The 17,253-nt window shown below is 40.3% G+C and overlaps 1 protein-coding gene across 2 annotated transcripts in view; it reads left to right on the forward strand.

The window, feature by feature from the left end:
* The window catches only part of marchf8 (membrane-associated ring finger (C3HC4) 8), a 75,412-nt gene that overhangs the window by 33,125 nt on the left and 25,034 nt on the right, over nt 1–17,253 (forward strand). The window contains exon 1 of one of the 2 annotated variants that reach the window (XM_083922798.1): nt 8,154–8,549. The exons of the other annotated variant lie outside the window; for it this stretch is intronic. Within the exon in view, the coding sequence (XP_083778924.1) occupies nt 8,520–8,549 (30 nt within the window). The 5' untranslated portion in view covers nt 8,154–8,519. Of the gene's footprint in view, nt 1–8,153; nt 8,550–17,253 lie in introns of those variants that run through there. 2 annotated transcript variants of the gene reach the window in all.

A 17,253-nucleotide genomic window follows, 5' to 3' on the forward strand; every position in this document is an offset into this window, starting at 1 on the left:
GGTCAGCAGGGGGCAGTAGAGTAAACAGTGTAGTTCTCTGTCCCTCTGTCCTCGCAAGACGAACCAGGAACTGCCTTTTTGATGCATCACAACCCCTAGATTTGTTTAATCTCTCCTCCTGTTTTGGCTAAAACTAGCTTGCAAACTGCCTACAAACCCGTACGATTTGTGTCTGTGGTGCAGCTTCAACAGAGATTTGGTCCTAAATGCGACCCGTTACCGCTTCAAACTTTTGGAATTTTAAATTTTTATTTTTTTGTAATTACAAGCAATGACGGCTGAGCTTTTGTGCATTTTAAGGCATTCAAAATGCACATGCACCTCTCAGTGAATTGAACAGCCTTTAAATGCAGATTGCTGCTGCTGTTCTGGACCGGATTTATCTGGGCGCCAAATGAGGCCAGACCTTATAATGGCGATAGGAGTAGGAGGGTGGGAGATAGATCCATTGCTCCATCCTTCATCTTTCATCATCATTGCGTGGAGGTGGGAGAGGAAAAGGGTGTGCAAATCCAAGGTTACTCTCCTCAGGTAGCTGCAATGTAGAGGAGTTAATAGAGTTTCAGCCCACAGATCATCAAAGCATCTAATGCTACACAAGCTGAGGTAGTAAGAAATTAAACTATCTGAGGAGTTTCTCTTCACTGTTGGGTTTTGTTAAGCGGCTAAAGAACACATCTCTGAGGATGCTGTACTCTGATGGTAGGACTTGGAGGAATAACTTATACTTCTCCTTTGTGTAGTTTGTTGTTGTGTGAAATGCATGCTGTTTCAGAGAGATACGGCAGTTCAACTTTGTGCCGTTTCAACGTTCTATCACGGCTGTGTCTCCACAGCATTACTAAACATGGTCTAATAACTAAAAGACTTTCACCAAGGGTATTTTGACCTGTTGTTTGTTTTGGGTGAAGGCACAGATGGAAGGTTTAGATGCAGGAGAAGTAGCTTTGTAACTCCAGGCATGTTTGTGTGCCAGGGGCCCCCCGCTGAGGGTTCACATGCTGCAGGGAAGCTGCTGCTTACATTCCCAAAATCGAAGAAGTGGATGTTATTGTATTCTGAGTGTGTGCTGCGTGCATGTGTTGAAGATATCTCAATCTGCATATTTGCAATGCAGACTACTCCACCTGTCTAGGGTCAATAATGGGGCGCCATCTGTTTAACAGCAGGCGATGATCGATGATGTCATAGCTAGTGAACAAGGGCCAAAGGGAAGTGAGGTGGGTACTGAGGAGGGGGTTTCATTAGTTTTTATATTTACTTAGGTCATTCCTGGAGGGATGCACATTTCTAGCAAAAGTTCAGCACGGATGATAGATAGATATAGAGTTTTTAAAGAGGTGTATATAAAAGTATATAAATTATTTACATACACTTTGAAAAAATCCTCAGTTCTCCTTTCCCGCATAGGCAGAAAAGGTCTGGGGAAAAGAAAAACCAGAACCTTAAAACTGTTATGTTCATGTTTGAGAAAGACATGATAGCAATCATAATTATAGGAGACATAGCTGAAGCCGGACTTAGTCTGCCCATTGATTTTACTTCAAAGAATGCATGCTATAATTACTTCTTCTCTGCCAGTAAGAAGAATGCAAAAGCATATACATTTGTGGTCAAATTTGAGCCATTTCTGTTCATCTTACTCGTGGTCAGCCTCATTGTCTGATGCCCGAGACATGAGTTCAGCCGGGTCGAGAGTTGAAAAGCACTGAGTACTGCCGTCGTGGCTAAGTGCCGTTGTCTGCATCTCAATAGCTTTCGATGACTCGTCTCATCAAACGCATACTCACCTGCATACCGTTGAGTTTAATTAAGTGAGAGAGGTTCTCGTTATACCTAGTAGCACTCTGCTGCGACTTGAGAAGTATTTAGGATTCATTGATCCATCCTGCTGACAGTGTTATGCAGGATCTACGTCTGTCGCCAGCTTCTGCTGTCGTCCCGTGCTCCTGCATAGAGTCCTAATGCACTGGTGAAATACTTATCTAATTTAGAAGATTATCACTAGCCCCAGGTGCCGATGTGAAGACTGATAGAGTTGATGCTTCAGTCTACACGGTGAATGCTGTAGGTGCTTTTTTTCCAATCACTGATAAACACAGATGCTGGCAGACATTAAAGAGAGAGATGCGTGGCTGCTGGCACATCTTCAGTGTGATGTTTGTGGATGTCAGTGCCCATTAGATAACAAACATGCACCTTTACTCTGGGAGGAAATCATGAAAGAGAGCAAGATCAGTCTTTCAATGACTAACCAGCAGGTTGTGGTGCTTTACGCTCCATATTTGCAACAGTTTACAGTACAGCATGCTCCTTGTAAGGTTAACGAAGCAGGCTTGTGACTGAAGGGTTGAGAGAAAGAATACAGAAAGATAGCGAGAAAAAGACTCCTCCTTCATTACCATCACTGAGGCACCCTTGAGCAAAGCCTTAATCCCCAACTGCTGCTGTGGAGCTGCTGTATCACAGACGGACCAGACCGTTCTGGTCGTACTGACAAGACTGTGACCGTGAATGTCTGCAACTGTGAGAATGTGAATCTTCCATGGATAAGTAAAGGTAAAAAATAAGCATTACTTTTGTCTTTTACAAATATAAAATTAGGCTAAACACAACAGGCCCAAGGTTTTACCTTCAGCCCACATAACACCTGTTGCATTTATTTGTCTATATAATGTCTTTATTATCTTCTGTAGGGTCCTTGTTGACATAGCTAAAACAATCGTAGTGTTTACACACACTCACCTCCTTCCTACAATACCGTCTGTGATACATAAGAGTTTATTACGTAGTAATGAAATCCAAACCTGCTGTTTCTTTTGAATGTTGTAGCAGGTAATTAAATAATGAAGAACTGGGTGAATGTACTATTCTATGGTACTTCTGGCTCACTCTTTGAACCTTTTGAATGAGACACTTTAGTGAATATTGTTTTTACTACAACTGTTCCTCTGATTGGACACTGTGATCTTGTCTATCACCATATTTCTTTTAAGTACAGTGTGTTCAGTGTGCCATGACATTAAATCACTCATTAGTGATACAGAGCGTCCTCTGCTCTCTCCTGAAGTCTGCAGCCAGGAAAACACTAGGAGACTGTAAAAAGACTCGGCGTCACGACTGACATTTGCAGATTGCGCTCTCAGAGAACACGGTGTTCAAATTTTCCTCGGAGAGGACAGATTAGACTCCAATTGAAGTAAATTAAACATGGCTGACGTGTTTGAGGCAAAACCAGGTGTTGAAAGATATACTGTAAATCCCCAGTCCATGAACATTAAAAAAAAGTATACTTAAACCTGAATGAGATTAAGTTTAATTTCGAACCCTTTTTCTTATTTTTACGAAACGTTTATTTTAACAGAAAAGAATAGATGCATGTTGTTGCTGTCGGGTGGTAACCTTGTATGTCCAGAACTGTTCTTTTTTTCAAGATAAGATATTTCTTTATTAGTCCCAAAAAGGGGGGATTTCCTTATTACAGCATCAAGTGTATAGCAAACATAGAAGAAGCATGAATAAGAAACAATAAGTTGTAACAAGCAATATAAACAAGGGAATAAAGAAAACAAGTGTTTTTAAATACTTGTCATTGGTAAAAACTTTATCAAACCCATAAACAGACATTAAAAGGGACTAAATTTGCACTGATTTATGAAGTAAAATAAAAATGACAAAAAATGGAGTCACAAGGTTTCAGCCGTTTTCCACAATATTATTTTTCATCATGACCAGATGTTGATGCAATATTAGTCCCCTCACCTACCACACGTCCAGTTGCCTCCAACTTCCCATTACAAAATTAACATAAATAAACATAATAAAGACTTCATTTGTATTAGATTGAGGTAAATGGATTAAATACTTTATTTGAAATTAAGAATGTGCATCCCGTGAGCCAAATACAGTACATATTGGCAACATGTGGGCTGATGTTTACTTTTGTGAGTTTTGGGGAATGGCACCCATGATAGCCAACTGTTAAGTAAAGTAATTTTATTCATATAGCAAAACTGTACTTTTACGTACACATGAGGGCCTGAAGTTACGCTTTGAGCACACCTCTATCTTTATGCACTTCATAATTAGTGCTTGTGGCCAAATCAAGATAAGAATTCATCTTGTTGTGGTTTGATTTAACTCCTACTCTTTTTTGTTAAATGAATCATTTATTTTGATATTTAGATGGGGAATTGTAAATCTGCTGCTCATGTTTTAATGATTCCCTCCCACGTCTTTAGTTACTATTTGCATCATCTTGGCTCAAGTGTGAATCTCTGTGTAATAAGGTGCAAATACTGGCATGCTCCACAGTTTTGCCAGCCTCGCAGCACGGACAGAAATAGCCTTTGAAAGTGGGGCTTCCAGAAAGAGGTCACTTTGTTCCCCTGTCCACCCGACCGCCCTGCTGACGGTCACAGCCCCTTTCCAAAAGTCTCCATCGGCTTTCACAGGTCGAGATATATATGATCCATTGGGATTGAGATGGTGAGATATTAGGTAAGAGGATAATGAGGAGGGCTACAAATCAATAAAGCTGCTTCAGTCAGCCCCTTGTTATTTTTGGGATGGTGAATTGATGGCATTGTGCAGTGGTCGTGCTGCCACATCAACGGCGGCCCACTTAATGTTGATGCTCGTCTATTTTGGTCTGAAGATTATGCACCATGAAGACACAAGGCTCAGGAAAAATCCTCTGCTGCACTATACAGAGATATGAAAATGAAAAGCAAAGCTTCAGATCAAAGCAATGCATATGGTTACAGCAGATAAGTAGCAATGTGTCCCTGTGCAGTTATTCTACATTTTTACAGAATATTAAACAGGGAGGGGGGGGCTTGAAATAATTTCTGAAGAGTTTGTCTTTAATTTTTCTCACCGACCATGTCTCCTCTTCTTCATTTCTGTCTGCCTTTTGTTTCTTTCTTTTAGTTTGAGGTAGATTTGATTGAAACGTGCAGCAGGCAGACAAGCTGTAGTGTTGTAGTTATCTGTATGCATGACTGTATTTGAATTTGAGATGAAAAGGCTATTACAGCTCAATTTCACGCTCAGTGGGGTATCTGACATGTTTCTTCCTCAGTTGAAGTTAGACTGCAAGAACCCCCCCCCCCCTCGTTTCACACTTTTCCCTTAAATTCTTAAACTCTCAAGTGTTTCATCTCCTCTGCTCTCAGGTCTCTGACTTTGTATGGCCCCACTTTTCTGCGATCAGGCTGTTAGAAATTTGCTGTGATTGATATTTTCTCATAGGGGCTATAATCAGCCCACAGTTGCTGTTCTCTAAAACCGGCCTTAACATATAAGTCATATTCCCATTACGATAGATGTTATTATAGTTACAGTTTTTTTGGTTGCTTGCATCTCTGGAAGTGTGCCTGTCTCTTTCTGTCCATCTGTCTGTCTTTTCTCTCTTTCTCTCTCCTTTTCTTCCTCCCCAACCGGTCAAGACAGATGGCCGTCCTCCACAGAGCTGGGTCTGTTTGTTCCTGTCTGTTAAAGTGAAGGTTTTCGTTGCCACCGTACTCTACGGGGGAATTGTTGGGTCAATGTTTATCATAAATAAGTCATAGAGTGTGGTCTTTACCTACTCTGTAAAGTGTTCTGAGATAACTTTTGTTATGATTTAGCACTATGAATAAAATTGAATTGAATTGAATTTAAACCCATCCTTTTCCTTAGCTTTACATTAGAAAACCCCAGTGGTGCTGTCAATCTCCGCTGAAAGATCACCTGCTCATTATGTGTTGTTAACGTGACGAGGCTCTTAGACGGCTCAGCGACAGGAGAGCTTCACTTGCATCATCTGACGTTAAAACGTGTTCTCTCCTCGGCTTAACAATCTGTTCTTCTTTGTCCTTCTTTCTTCCCTCGATGGTTCAGTCATAACCCTTTTGTCTTCAGACATACAAAGATTAGCGTTACTGAAGCGACAGGATTGGGCCCCTTTTGTTGATGTGCTGTAAATGAGATAAATCATTTTCACCTTTCATAACCATGTCACTCTGAATGGATTCAGGAACAAGTTTTACAAACCTCCCCATTCAGTGAAATCAGCAGCTCATTCGCTCTCTTGTTGCCGGCCGTTGCTTCATCACTTAGCTGCTGCCTGGGTCCAATTTTACTCTGTAATTTACAAACCACAAACTGCTTGGATTTGTACCGTTCTTGTTCATATTATAGGGACTTTTCATGCATTGTTAAAGTGCACCAGCAAATACCAGCATAGATTCACTGGAGAATTTTACCTTGTGTAAAAAAGGTTTGTATATAGTAGAGTTTTACAAATCAGCTGGATCTGTGTTGGGGCCAATACTGATCCTCTTAAGCAGATTGGTTAGGCGAGGCAGATCCACATTACAGTTTCTTTATCAGTCTTTATAACAGTCAGTCAGTGTTCCAACTATCAGTTACATTCATTAAATCCAAAAAGATCCAAAAGTTGTAACGTGGTATACATAAGGTATTTTAAATTTGGAGAAAGGGAGCATTGGTATCAGATTGGGAATCTGTATCGGCAGAGGTAGTGGAATTGGTATCAGGAGAGAAAAAGTCTGCTGCTGTGAAAGAAATATTCCGATCATTTACTGAAGTAAAAGTAGCAATACTGCATTCAAAAGTTATATAAAAGTACAGAAAAATTACAGCATGAACAGCATTTCAGTAATGTCAAGTTTCAGTTCTTTTGAACTATTTAAAATACTGTTGGAATGTTTAAAGTTACAAATACATGTAGGACTCATATCTTCTATCATATTTTACATAGTACAACTGTATGTTATATACTTCATCTATGATGATCATATAGTGAGTTTGTAACACATACAATGCAACTAGTAAGTTAAAGCTGTAAAATAAATGAAGTGATAAAAAATAATCAATAATGACATCTGAAATGTAGTGGAGTATAGGTATAAAGTAGCACAAAATGAAAGTCAAATAAAAGTAGTCAAGTCTGCATTTGTGTGAGTGTACTTTCCCTCACTGAAAGTTGGAGACTAACCCAAAGGCTGTAATGTAGCTGCTGTGGGCTGAGCTGGGGTCAGTGGACCTGCTGGAAGACTGTATTTAGATGCCAAAGCCGTTTAGGTAGTGTTACTCACTGAGTGAAAGCGCTGCTCAGCTCATTATCCAGTGGAAAGGACAGATCTTTCCTTTTAGTGTGTAGTTATAGTGACGCTACAATACTGACCCATCGGACAAGATCAATACTGTAACATTTGGTGAAACAAATTTGACACAGCATGACTTTATACTCCACAATAACCAAGAGTTCAGCGTTAGGGGGCTTAAGGGATTCTTCACATGCCTGTGCACTCTGTATGTGGCTCGTGCTAGTGACAGGTCCGGATGTGTTTACATGTTCCAGTGTTTAACCTGTTTAGCCTATGAAGACAGCTGCAATTAACACACCATGTTCAGTGTTTATCTTCATATCCATCATTTCTATCCGTGGTAGCATAGTGATCTTTTTCAACCTAATTTCTTAACAAACATGCATGACTTTTCTAAGTTATTCCTAGCTGAATAGAGGGTTTATTTGGTGTGCATATTAGTGGACTTCAGCCTGTTGTGGCCTGTGCTATTTTGAAGAATTTGAGTGATTTGGTGTGCTGTTACTTTGCCCTTGAATACAGCTGTGAAGATGTGTGTAATAAATTACCCTCTGTCATCTCTGCTCCACCTCGCATGCCCCTGTGCCTGCTGGGGATTGGTGGAGCCAGCAGTAACGGTCACTCTGATTTGTGGACAATGATAGTGGTTTATAGGAGGTTTGGTGACTCTTAAAACGGTTAAACATTTACAGGGATGAAGGTGTGTGTGTGTGTGTTTGTGTTTGTGGCAGTATCGTAGTCGCAGGACAGGCTTAAGCAGGGTTAGGGGAAGGTACTTTAAGGTTAAGCTCAGTGTGCAGAGAAAAGGGAGTCTATTTAAAGGACACCACCTCCCTCATGAATGATTCAACAACAGTATGCCCCTCCCCCACCGCTCATCAAGATCAGCTGGAGGAAGTGGTTGCTGGCCAATGGGATTACAGTACTGGATTGACTCTCTGTGTGTGTATTGTGTGTATGTGTGTGTACAGCTGAGAGGGAGAGAAGCAAGCCTGGACAAGCTGCAGCAGCTCTGCCTCTGTGTTTGTATGTCTGTGTGTGTGTATGTGAGAGGAAAATGTAGGGCAGCTGCTTGTTCTCCCTCCCTCTGCCATCTCTCTCCCACTTCTTTTCCTCTGTCTGTCTTTGTTTCCGTGCTGTGCTGCCGTAGCTGCAGTCGCCGCGGCGACGGCTGACATTGTTGCTGCGGCTCCACTTCTGTATTTGCAGAGGCTTGGCTCTCTCCCTTTATCCCTCTCCGTCTCAGCTCACCTCGAGGATTTACAGAGGGGGCATGTAACCTCCCCTGAGGAACCATTGTCTGCGGGAGGGTGTGTGTGGGTTCATGTGTGTGTGTAACTGTGTGTGTGTCTGTGACTGTGTGTGTATGTGTGAAAGAGAGGTGAGGGGCTTCAGGTTCCAGACATGAATTCCTGTTGGAAAATGAAGATTCAGGTACAGATATCTTGTTCTCGATGGTGTTTCTGTTGTGGATGTTGTCTCGTCGTTGTTTTTGTTTATGGTGCTGATGTCGATGTTGTCATTGTTGCTGTTTTTTTAACGCTGCAGGGGGTGCACTCTACATCCCATTAAACATAGCTTAACATCATATCTACATGCATAGTCGGTCCTTTATGAGGCGTGTATAAAGAAAAGATGATGGTATTAAAAGGAAAGGGGCTCATTGCAGTTTCCATTCAGTGGTTGTTATGGTGAGGCCTTCTGTCTCCGTGGTGATGGCAGAGCACTTCTGCTGCAGTAGGAGAGATGAAAGAGTTGCCAGGAATGTGTGGTTTTTTCTATTTGTTTGTGTGTGTGTAAGACAGAGAGGAGTGGGAATATGGAGAGAGCAAAGAGAGAAACGGTCTGTCTGTCTATTGTGTCGAGCAGAAGTGGCAGAATCAGTCTGATGTCCAGGGTTATGAATGTGTTTACATTCATAACCCTGGACATCATACATTTGCTCATCTTTCGTATCTTCCTGTGTTTTTGTGTATTCCACGGTGCTATCTCCCATGGACTCTGAACCCTGTATGTAGTTTTGTTTGCAGTCAGTACATGTGCCTGGGCGGGCATGCATGACGTTACTGTACATGTTTCTTTTTGCGGTTCAGAGGAGCATCTGCCACCTCTTCAGTGTGAAAGATGACCCACTTTCTCCTGGGCCTCTGCCCTTTGTTCAGGATGAGCGTGGGTGCACGGAAATACTGTATGTGGCTGGTGAACCTGAACGCCCCATGAGAATTGTTATATTGACTGTGCTGCTCCTCTTTTAGGATATTCTTTTGGTGCAATAATCTATTCAGCCTATATGCATGCTGTCTCGGTTATAGAATGCCAAAGAACAGGACATGGTAAAATACTATCTGGTCAGATTCAGCACGCATGAACTCACTAACCCCTCCGCTCTGTCATCTTGAAAACTCTACTTGTGGTGTGAAAGTGCAAAGAGAGGCAGAGAGTGAGTCTTCTCTGTGGAGTGCGATTGTTTTCTAAGAGGCACGCACAGAAAGTCCAGCCTAACACACAGGGCTCCAGTGGCAGAGTCAGAGTGACCTGATGTAAAATATATTTTCCCCTCTCGGCCTACAGCTTAGCATATCACATCATCGACTGATGCACCAAATCACAGAGCTTTGTGTCAAATCTGCAGCTGGGGGGTGGGGGGGGATTAATGTGGTCACATGTCATGGCAGAGCTTAAAACCTGTTGGAAGGGGGGGAGAAAATGTGAGATGACAGGAGAGGACAACAAGGCAGAGGGCATCATGCACACAGGAGTTTGCGGTATAGAGTAAAGTGTGGTTTTCCTGCAGCACTATGATGGTTTCTCTCTTCAGTTGGGTGTTTTTGCAACATAACCATAGAGCACCTCTGTTGACCATACTGTCTTGCTCTTCATCATCTTGCTTTCCTCAGAAAGAGCTCACTATTATAACCACTGAGTATGGTTTTAATATCCGACAGTGCTGAGAACTCGTGCTGTTAGTTTTCAGCACGCTGGATGCTAAATCTTCTTTTTTTCAAAGTGTGAACTTGTTTCAAATGTTCCTACACTTCAGATAAGGTGTTCATATTCTCAGTAGGTGTTCCAAAGCCAATGCTTCCCTGAGCAGCTGCTGCTGGCTATAAAGACGCCGTTTGGTGGGCTCAGGCCTGGAGCTGTTATAGACTAATGCTTTTACAGAGTTGAAGTTTCACTGAATTTGTGTTTCATATTAATCATTTAATAATGCATCTCCGTCAGCAACTCACTCCGTCCTCTCTTGTCTTTTTCCGAGGTGATCACTTTGGTTATCTGTGAGCTCTGCAAGCTGTTCTTGAAGGATTATATCACAAATGGACTGAGGGTTCACACACTAATAACGGAGCAGAGGCACTGTGCTGAGCTAATCATCTTTAGCTTGACTTTTTCACACAAGTCGTAAATAATGACTTATGTCACGAGGAAGAAGAGCCTGAACCCAAGTGCAGCTAATGAGGAAATGTGAGTCACAAAAATAGTTCACTTCCTCTGGTACTTTTCTTACTGGTGCTCTCATTATTGTTGGATTAGACTCTGGTATTGCGTCTATATAATACTCCCATATACTGTAGTCTTAATCAATTGGACGCACAGCCAGAATAGGTCACCGTTCCATATGGTCCTGCACTGAATATAATGGTCACTGTCTCTCCTCTTCCCATATCCTGTTTGGACATACTGATGTAATTATGTCTGAGATAAAGAAAGATGAAGGACAGACAGAGCAGGAGGGGGAGGAGGGGAAAACCACAAGCTCACATCCTGCCCATGAGTGCTGACAGACATGCTCGTTCACACACAAACATATTCTGCAGATTTGTGCGCGTAAACGCAGCATCTTTGGGTGTTTCCGCCTCCCCTGCAGTCTCATTTTACATGTTGCTATCTCAGTTTGATGTGTTTTTTTGATACGCACAGAAACACAAACAGATGATGCAGGCTGACACTGTGAGGCTTACATTATGCTGAGCTAATGACTCTTGTGAAAATAGAATATAACCTCAAATAACACTGCCAGGTTAGACAACTGTACCATTGCTTTTGTGGAAACTAGACTTTCTGAAGTGCTGTAAAACATGTCCCTCTCCTCTTCCCCCCTCCAGTTATCCTAGATCTGGTTAGACGTCTGTGGTCAGCCAAGCTCTCCACTGATTGTTGTTTCTATGCATAGTTGAGATTTCTCATATGCTGACCATCTCCTGCCCACTCCTGCACTTCCTCCTTAAGTGGCCGCTGGACATTGACGGAGATAGGAAACCACATAAAGGCCAACTTTCGTTTCCTGACGGGTCTCTTTGTGCAGGATGTGTGCTTGTAACCTCTGAGCGGAGAGGAGCTATTCAATGCATTGTTTACTCAAATATCTGTGTTACTCAAATATGTCTCTGTGTGCATGTTCATGCATGCCAGCTGTGTTTCAAGAGTGCTTATAAAGGCCTACTTGACATCCCTGGCATTTGATTTGTGATTTCAGAGAGATTTCCCTGAAGAGCTGAGACTATGTGGAGGAATCTGTTATCTCTGTCTGGGAAGGAAATGTGTGTCAGCTTGTCTGCAGCAACTTGTGCATTAAAAAAAAAAAAGGCAGGATGGCCTCATTTTTAGATCTGCATTTGGCAGAATGATCAGCCTTAAGCAGATCATGGTATGCTTATGCCATTTATTTCAGGGAAGCTATTCAGATGTAAACACCGACCGCCTGGTGCAGTCAGCCTTTCTGTTGTCATCCACAAGCTTTACTCCCTCACCTGTCAATCATGTCTGTTTATCTTTAGTTCCATAGTGTTTAACTGAAAACAAAGTGGTTGTCTGCTTTAGTGGGCTGTTGTTTGGTCATTCTCATAACCATTTGTTTTTATCACCGTGCTTATTGAAGTGACGTTAACAACTTGAATTAAAGATGCCCGAGTGCATCTAAGCACAGGTTTAGTGACACCAGAACCCACAAAATGCTGCATGCAGTCACAAAGTGAAATGTGGTGTGCATTGTAAAGCTGTTTAATGGTTTTGATGTGAAGTGAACGGTGACATGAAGTTAACCTTCTTCCTCACCTTCGTCTATTTCACAATTTCAGAAAGCACACATTACTAACCATGGGATGGGATTTTCCCAAAAAGTTACAGAGGTGTATTGATTTCCAATAGATGAAAATGCAACCTTACATGATCAATTCAAATTTTAGGAACAAATTATATTCTACTGTGTAAGTATATGATCCAGTTCTCTCACCATGTAATTGAGTTAAAGGCCCTGTACACCTGCACCCCATGTATTCCCTTAAACGTAACAGGCACATGTCGCCTTGCTTCTAATATATGTTTGAATAAAGATATATATATATCTATATCTATATATATATATATATATATATATATATTTATATATATATATATATATATTTATATATATATATTTATATATATATATTTATATATATATATATATATAAATATATATATATATATTTATATATATATATTTATATATATATATATATTTATATATATATATATATATATATATATATATAAATATATATATATATAAATATATATATATTTATATTTATATTTATAGCTTTCTGCAGTGTTTTCTTTAATCCTCACACCAATGCCTCCTTTTGAGGATGGTCCACCTAATGATACAATATAATTTATTTAGTTGTAGACATTACATTTTAAAGGCAGGCTTACAGCGAGTAACCAAACTTCAAGGATTTACTCGTATACTATCCATTCCACCTTTTTAAATGCAATCACTATCCATCACACATTCCATGTTTACATGTTCTCATAGTAAAAGAAGCACAATGTCAGTGGAACAGTAGGTGGTAAATGTTAAAAACATACAGTAATTCATAAAGAAAGCTGCGTTGTTTAAGCTGTCGAAGACGGCGGTGTAGGTGAACTGCTGGACATTGAACTGTGATGATTATGAAATTATACAGCTTCTGTTGAATGGAGAGTTAAGCAGCTTGCAGAGGTCATTTAGAGATGTAATGCATTTACAGAGAAAGAACAAAGAAGGAGAAAAGACATGCAAGCCTCTGTCCATTAATTTCTCTGATTTAATTCCTTCGACAGTCACCTCATTACCACTGTCTGATAGCTATTATTCATCTGGCCTCTGCGTCCCTCACTTTATGTCTCTTCTTCTGTCTCTTTTTTTCCTACAACCTGTCAATCGTTCCCAAGTCTTGTTACGATGTCAGCTATTTGTAGCAGGAGCCCTTTTTCAACAGTAACTGCCACATCAAACAACTCTTTGTCAGAATTTGGGATGCACAGCAAGGAGCAACTTATTGTATAAAAACCCATCACCCTAAACATCTTTAAAAACACAGTGGAGATGTATTTTCTACAGAAATGCATTTGAATTTCTGGTGCAATTGTTGAACATTGTGTTAGGTGGAGGGCATTTTCCGTCGGTTAAAATGCCCTTTATCGCCCAGAATACATTTTCTGCATCCTAAAAGAAGATGCTTTAACACATCCCACCAATTATTATTCGAAAAACACATTTTCATTTCTTCACTCTGCGTGATTCCATTACCCTCAGAATAGTTGGGTTGTTATTATAGTAGATTGTGGAGGCAGAGGAAGTTGAAGGTGTTAATTATGTTTCTACAGTGACTTGAAGAACATTGATGCTTTTTCTTTTCCAAGTTTGAAGCATGTTGTAGTATTCCATGTTTATATTTGTTATGCATTTACAAGTGGTCAAAAAGGATGTTGCCTTCTGCGTGTTCTTGGTTGATTTTTCCACTGATGGAAGCCTAATCAGCCAAAAGTGCTTTGCAGCTAAAACATTTGTTGTAAAGGAGCACTAGGGTTGCTTATTAACAGCTGGAAAAACAAACCATTGCGATGTTACTATTTCCAGAGTGTCTTAAACACTATCACTCTCTCCACTGGAAAGCAGATGTCCAGGCAAGTCCAGGCATGTCCTCTGTGGGATGTACTCCAGGAAGTAAAGATAAGTTAAGGTAGATGAAGTCCAGGAATATAGGAAAATGGATACAACGAAAATTTCCCAAAAGTGTAATGCATAAGCAATAACATAAGTATACAAAAGTGGATTTTTTCCAGTTCACAAACCGGTCTGCACCATAACTGTTTCTCTCTCATGATAGAAACAAATGTACAAAGTAAAAGATTGAGAGCTTTACAACCAGCTCTCATTTGCGACCCTGGAATTGTGTGAAATCCTGTCTGCTGCTGGTAGAGAAGCTGTTGGTATAGACGAGTGCAGACGGTGCAGTGCGCAGCCCCAGTGACGGCAGGTCTCCGGTTTGTATTCTGAGAAGCTGTTGACCTCAAACACTGACCTATCTTTATGCACTGCCTCTGGCGTGATGCTGGTGTGAGATGGGGCAGAAAGCAATCCCTTATTAAGATTTTGTCAACAAAATAAGAGACATTTACCTTTGATTGGTTTATGTATTTTTTTTCTTTACGGCTCTTTTCAGTGTTTAAGTGTTTTTCACAATCATTCCTACAGCAGTAATTCATCAGCTTTGTTTTATGTTTATATTCCACGTGCAGTTATTTTATTACTTTTAGTCTTTGCAATTATAATCAGATAAATAATATCAGTGCTGCAACGATTAGTCCATAGAAAATAAATCAATTCATTGCCAAACATTCTGTGGTTCATCTTCTTCAATGTGAGGATTTAGTGCTGCATTCATTATAAATGACAGTAAATTAAATATCTTTGGGATTAGGACTGTTGGTCGGACTAAACAAGCTATTTGAATATTTTGAATATATTTATATTGGAAAATAATAATATAATATAATTTCCTAGCATTTTATAAACCATACCATAAACTGATCAATCAAGAAAGTAATAGAAAGTTGTAGATTTTAGACTACCGTATTTTTCGCATCAAAAGTCGCTCCGGAGTATAAGTCTCACCAGTCGAAAATGCATATTAAAGAAGGAAAAAAACATACATAAGTCGCACTAGAGTATAAGTCGCATTTTTGGGGGAAATTTATTTGATAAAATCCAACACCAAGAATAGACATTTCATCTTGAAAGGCAATTAAAATAAAAATAGAATAGAGAACAACAGGCTGAATAAGTGTACGTTATATGACGCAGAAACAACGAACTGAGAACGTGCCTGGTATGTTAACGTAACATATTACAGTAAGAGTCATTCAAATAACTATAACATATAGAACATGCTCTACGTTTACCAAACAATCTGTCACTCCTAATCACTAAATTCACTGAACTCTTCTTTCTCGGTGTCACTTCGGAACAACTCCGCCAACTCATAGGTATGGAAGTAGCAGGTAGCATCTTTTTTTTCACAATGCACTTCTGCCATGTCCCGCCCCCGCCGAATTTTGATTGGTTGACGTGTGTGTGACGATTGCTGATATGCGCCTAGTCTCTTACCTGACTGAGATAAATAATAGCCCGGACTATTATTTGATATTTTAAGGTAATGTGTTTCACACATAAGTCGCTCCAGAGTATAAGTCGCACCCCCAGCAAACTATGAACAACAACAATTTGTCCGTCTACAATTTTTTTGATTAATTGGTTAATGTATTTTGAATAAAATTAATGAAAAAAAAAGCGAAAGATATTTAATTTACAGTGTTATTAAACAGAAAAAAGGCAAATTTTCACATTTAAGAAGCTGGAACAGAAGACGTTAGGCTGCTGCTCAGATGATGTATTCTACTTCATTATTGAAAAAGTTGTGCTGAGTATAGAAACTTTTTGGGATTTAACCCTGCCTTATTGAAATGTGTCTCTTTACGAAGGTTTTATCTTGTGAAATTCTTGCATAAAAGCGAGCTGAGCCCTCCTCCCTGTGGGCTCAGAACAGAGACCTGAAAGACACAGCGATCCCTCCAAATATGACCTCTCCTCTTCTGATGTTTTCTCCTAAGCTTCATTTTCTAACAAGCCTTGAGTCTTCAGAGTCCAGTTTGAAAGTTGTGTTATCAAAGCCACAGAGGAGGTGGAGATAGACGGGCATAGCGGTGTGTAAAACCTGAACCCTTCTTTATCAGAGTTATGCATGAGCCCAGAGAATAAGGCTCTTTATAGTCTACAGTCATGGTGGCAGTAAAGGTGACTCCCAAAGCTTGTACAGGTAACACAGGTTTTTAGATAAATTGGGTTAGAAAGAAATGACGCATGGAAATGGTGTTGATCTCTCCTTTCTCATCTTTTGTCATCTGTCTGCAGCTTCTCGACTCTTTTCACTGATGTCTATGAAAGTCATCAGCCCATTTGTGGCCTTGTTATTTCTCTGAAACCCTCGGCCTGGGCATATCTGCTTGTTACTCCATTTTTGGCCAAGAAGGAATGATTAAGGGCAAGGATCATCAATTTGTTCTATTCTTTTGCAGTGCCTGTTATTCCTGTCTGTCATAACTAAATTTGTATTCTCTTTGACAATCTGGCGCTTGATTTGCTGCACAAATTGCACCCATCGAGAGCTGTATTTATCATTTTGTGGCATGGTATTGAAGGCATTGAAGAAGTAATGATATGGAGATGGAGGAGGACTGCTTCACTTTAATCCACTACTAGTAGAGGAGTTATGTCTGCAGAACCACTGGTGAAAACAATGTTTTTTAAGGCCTCTTCTGTCCTTAGTCATTCCTATACTTTTTCAAGTGAATCCGAGCCTTCAAGTTGTATCACTGCAGCTGCCAGGAAGTACGTCTCACAGGAGATTGGCAGATTAAAACAGAAGACGAATACAGTTTGAGGTTGAAAATAATGGCCACACGCCTGCCGCTGACATTTAATTTATCAAACTGACGGGAAATTGCGTATAGATGTTTATTCAGAATTGTGTTTTATTTCTACTTATAAAATGTCGTCTCTTCGCCTCATCAGATAATGGAAACTTTTATTATTTCTCTTTGACCAGTTGGCTGTAGAAGAGTTACAAGTGAGACATGAGGGATGTCTGATGTGTGTTTAATTGCACTGGCCACACATTCATAGCCCTCTGCTCCCAGAGCACCTTTTTGAAGGCGCGTGTGTATATCTTGTGTTCAATCGTCCTCTGGAGTTTAGTGAGACGGGAGAAAAATAATGATGAAGGAACAGAGAGTGATGGAGACACTTGGCGCACGCAGTGGCCCTCTATCA

This window comes from Echiichthys vipera (assembly GCF_963691815.1).
Source record: "Echiichthys vipera genome assembly, chromosome: 11".
In the NCBI taxonomy this organism is placed as follows: Eukaryota; Metazoa; Chordata; class Actinopteri; order Perciformes; family Trachinidae; genus Echiichthys; species Echiichthys vipera.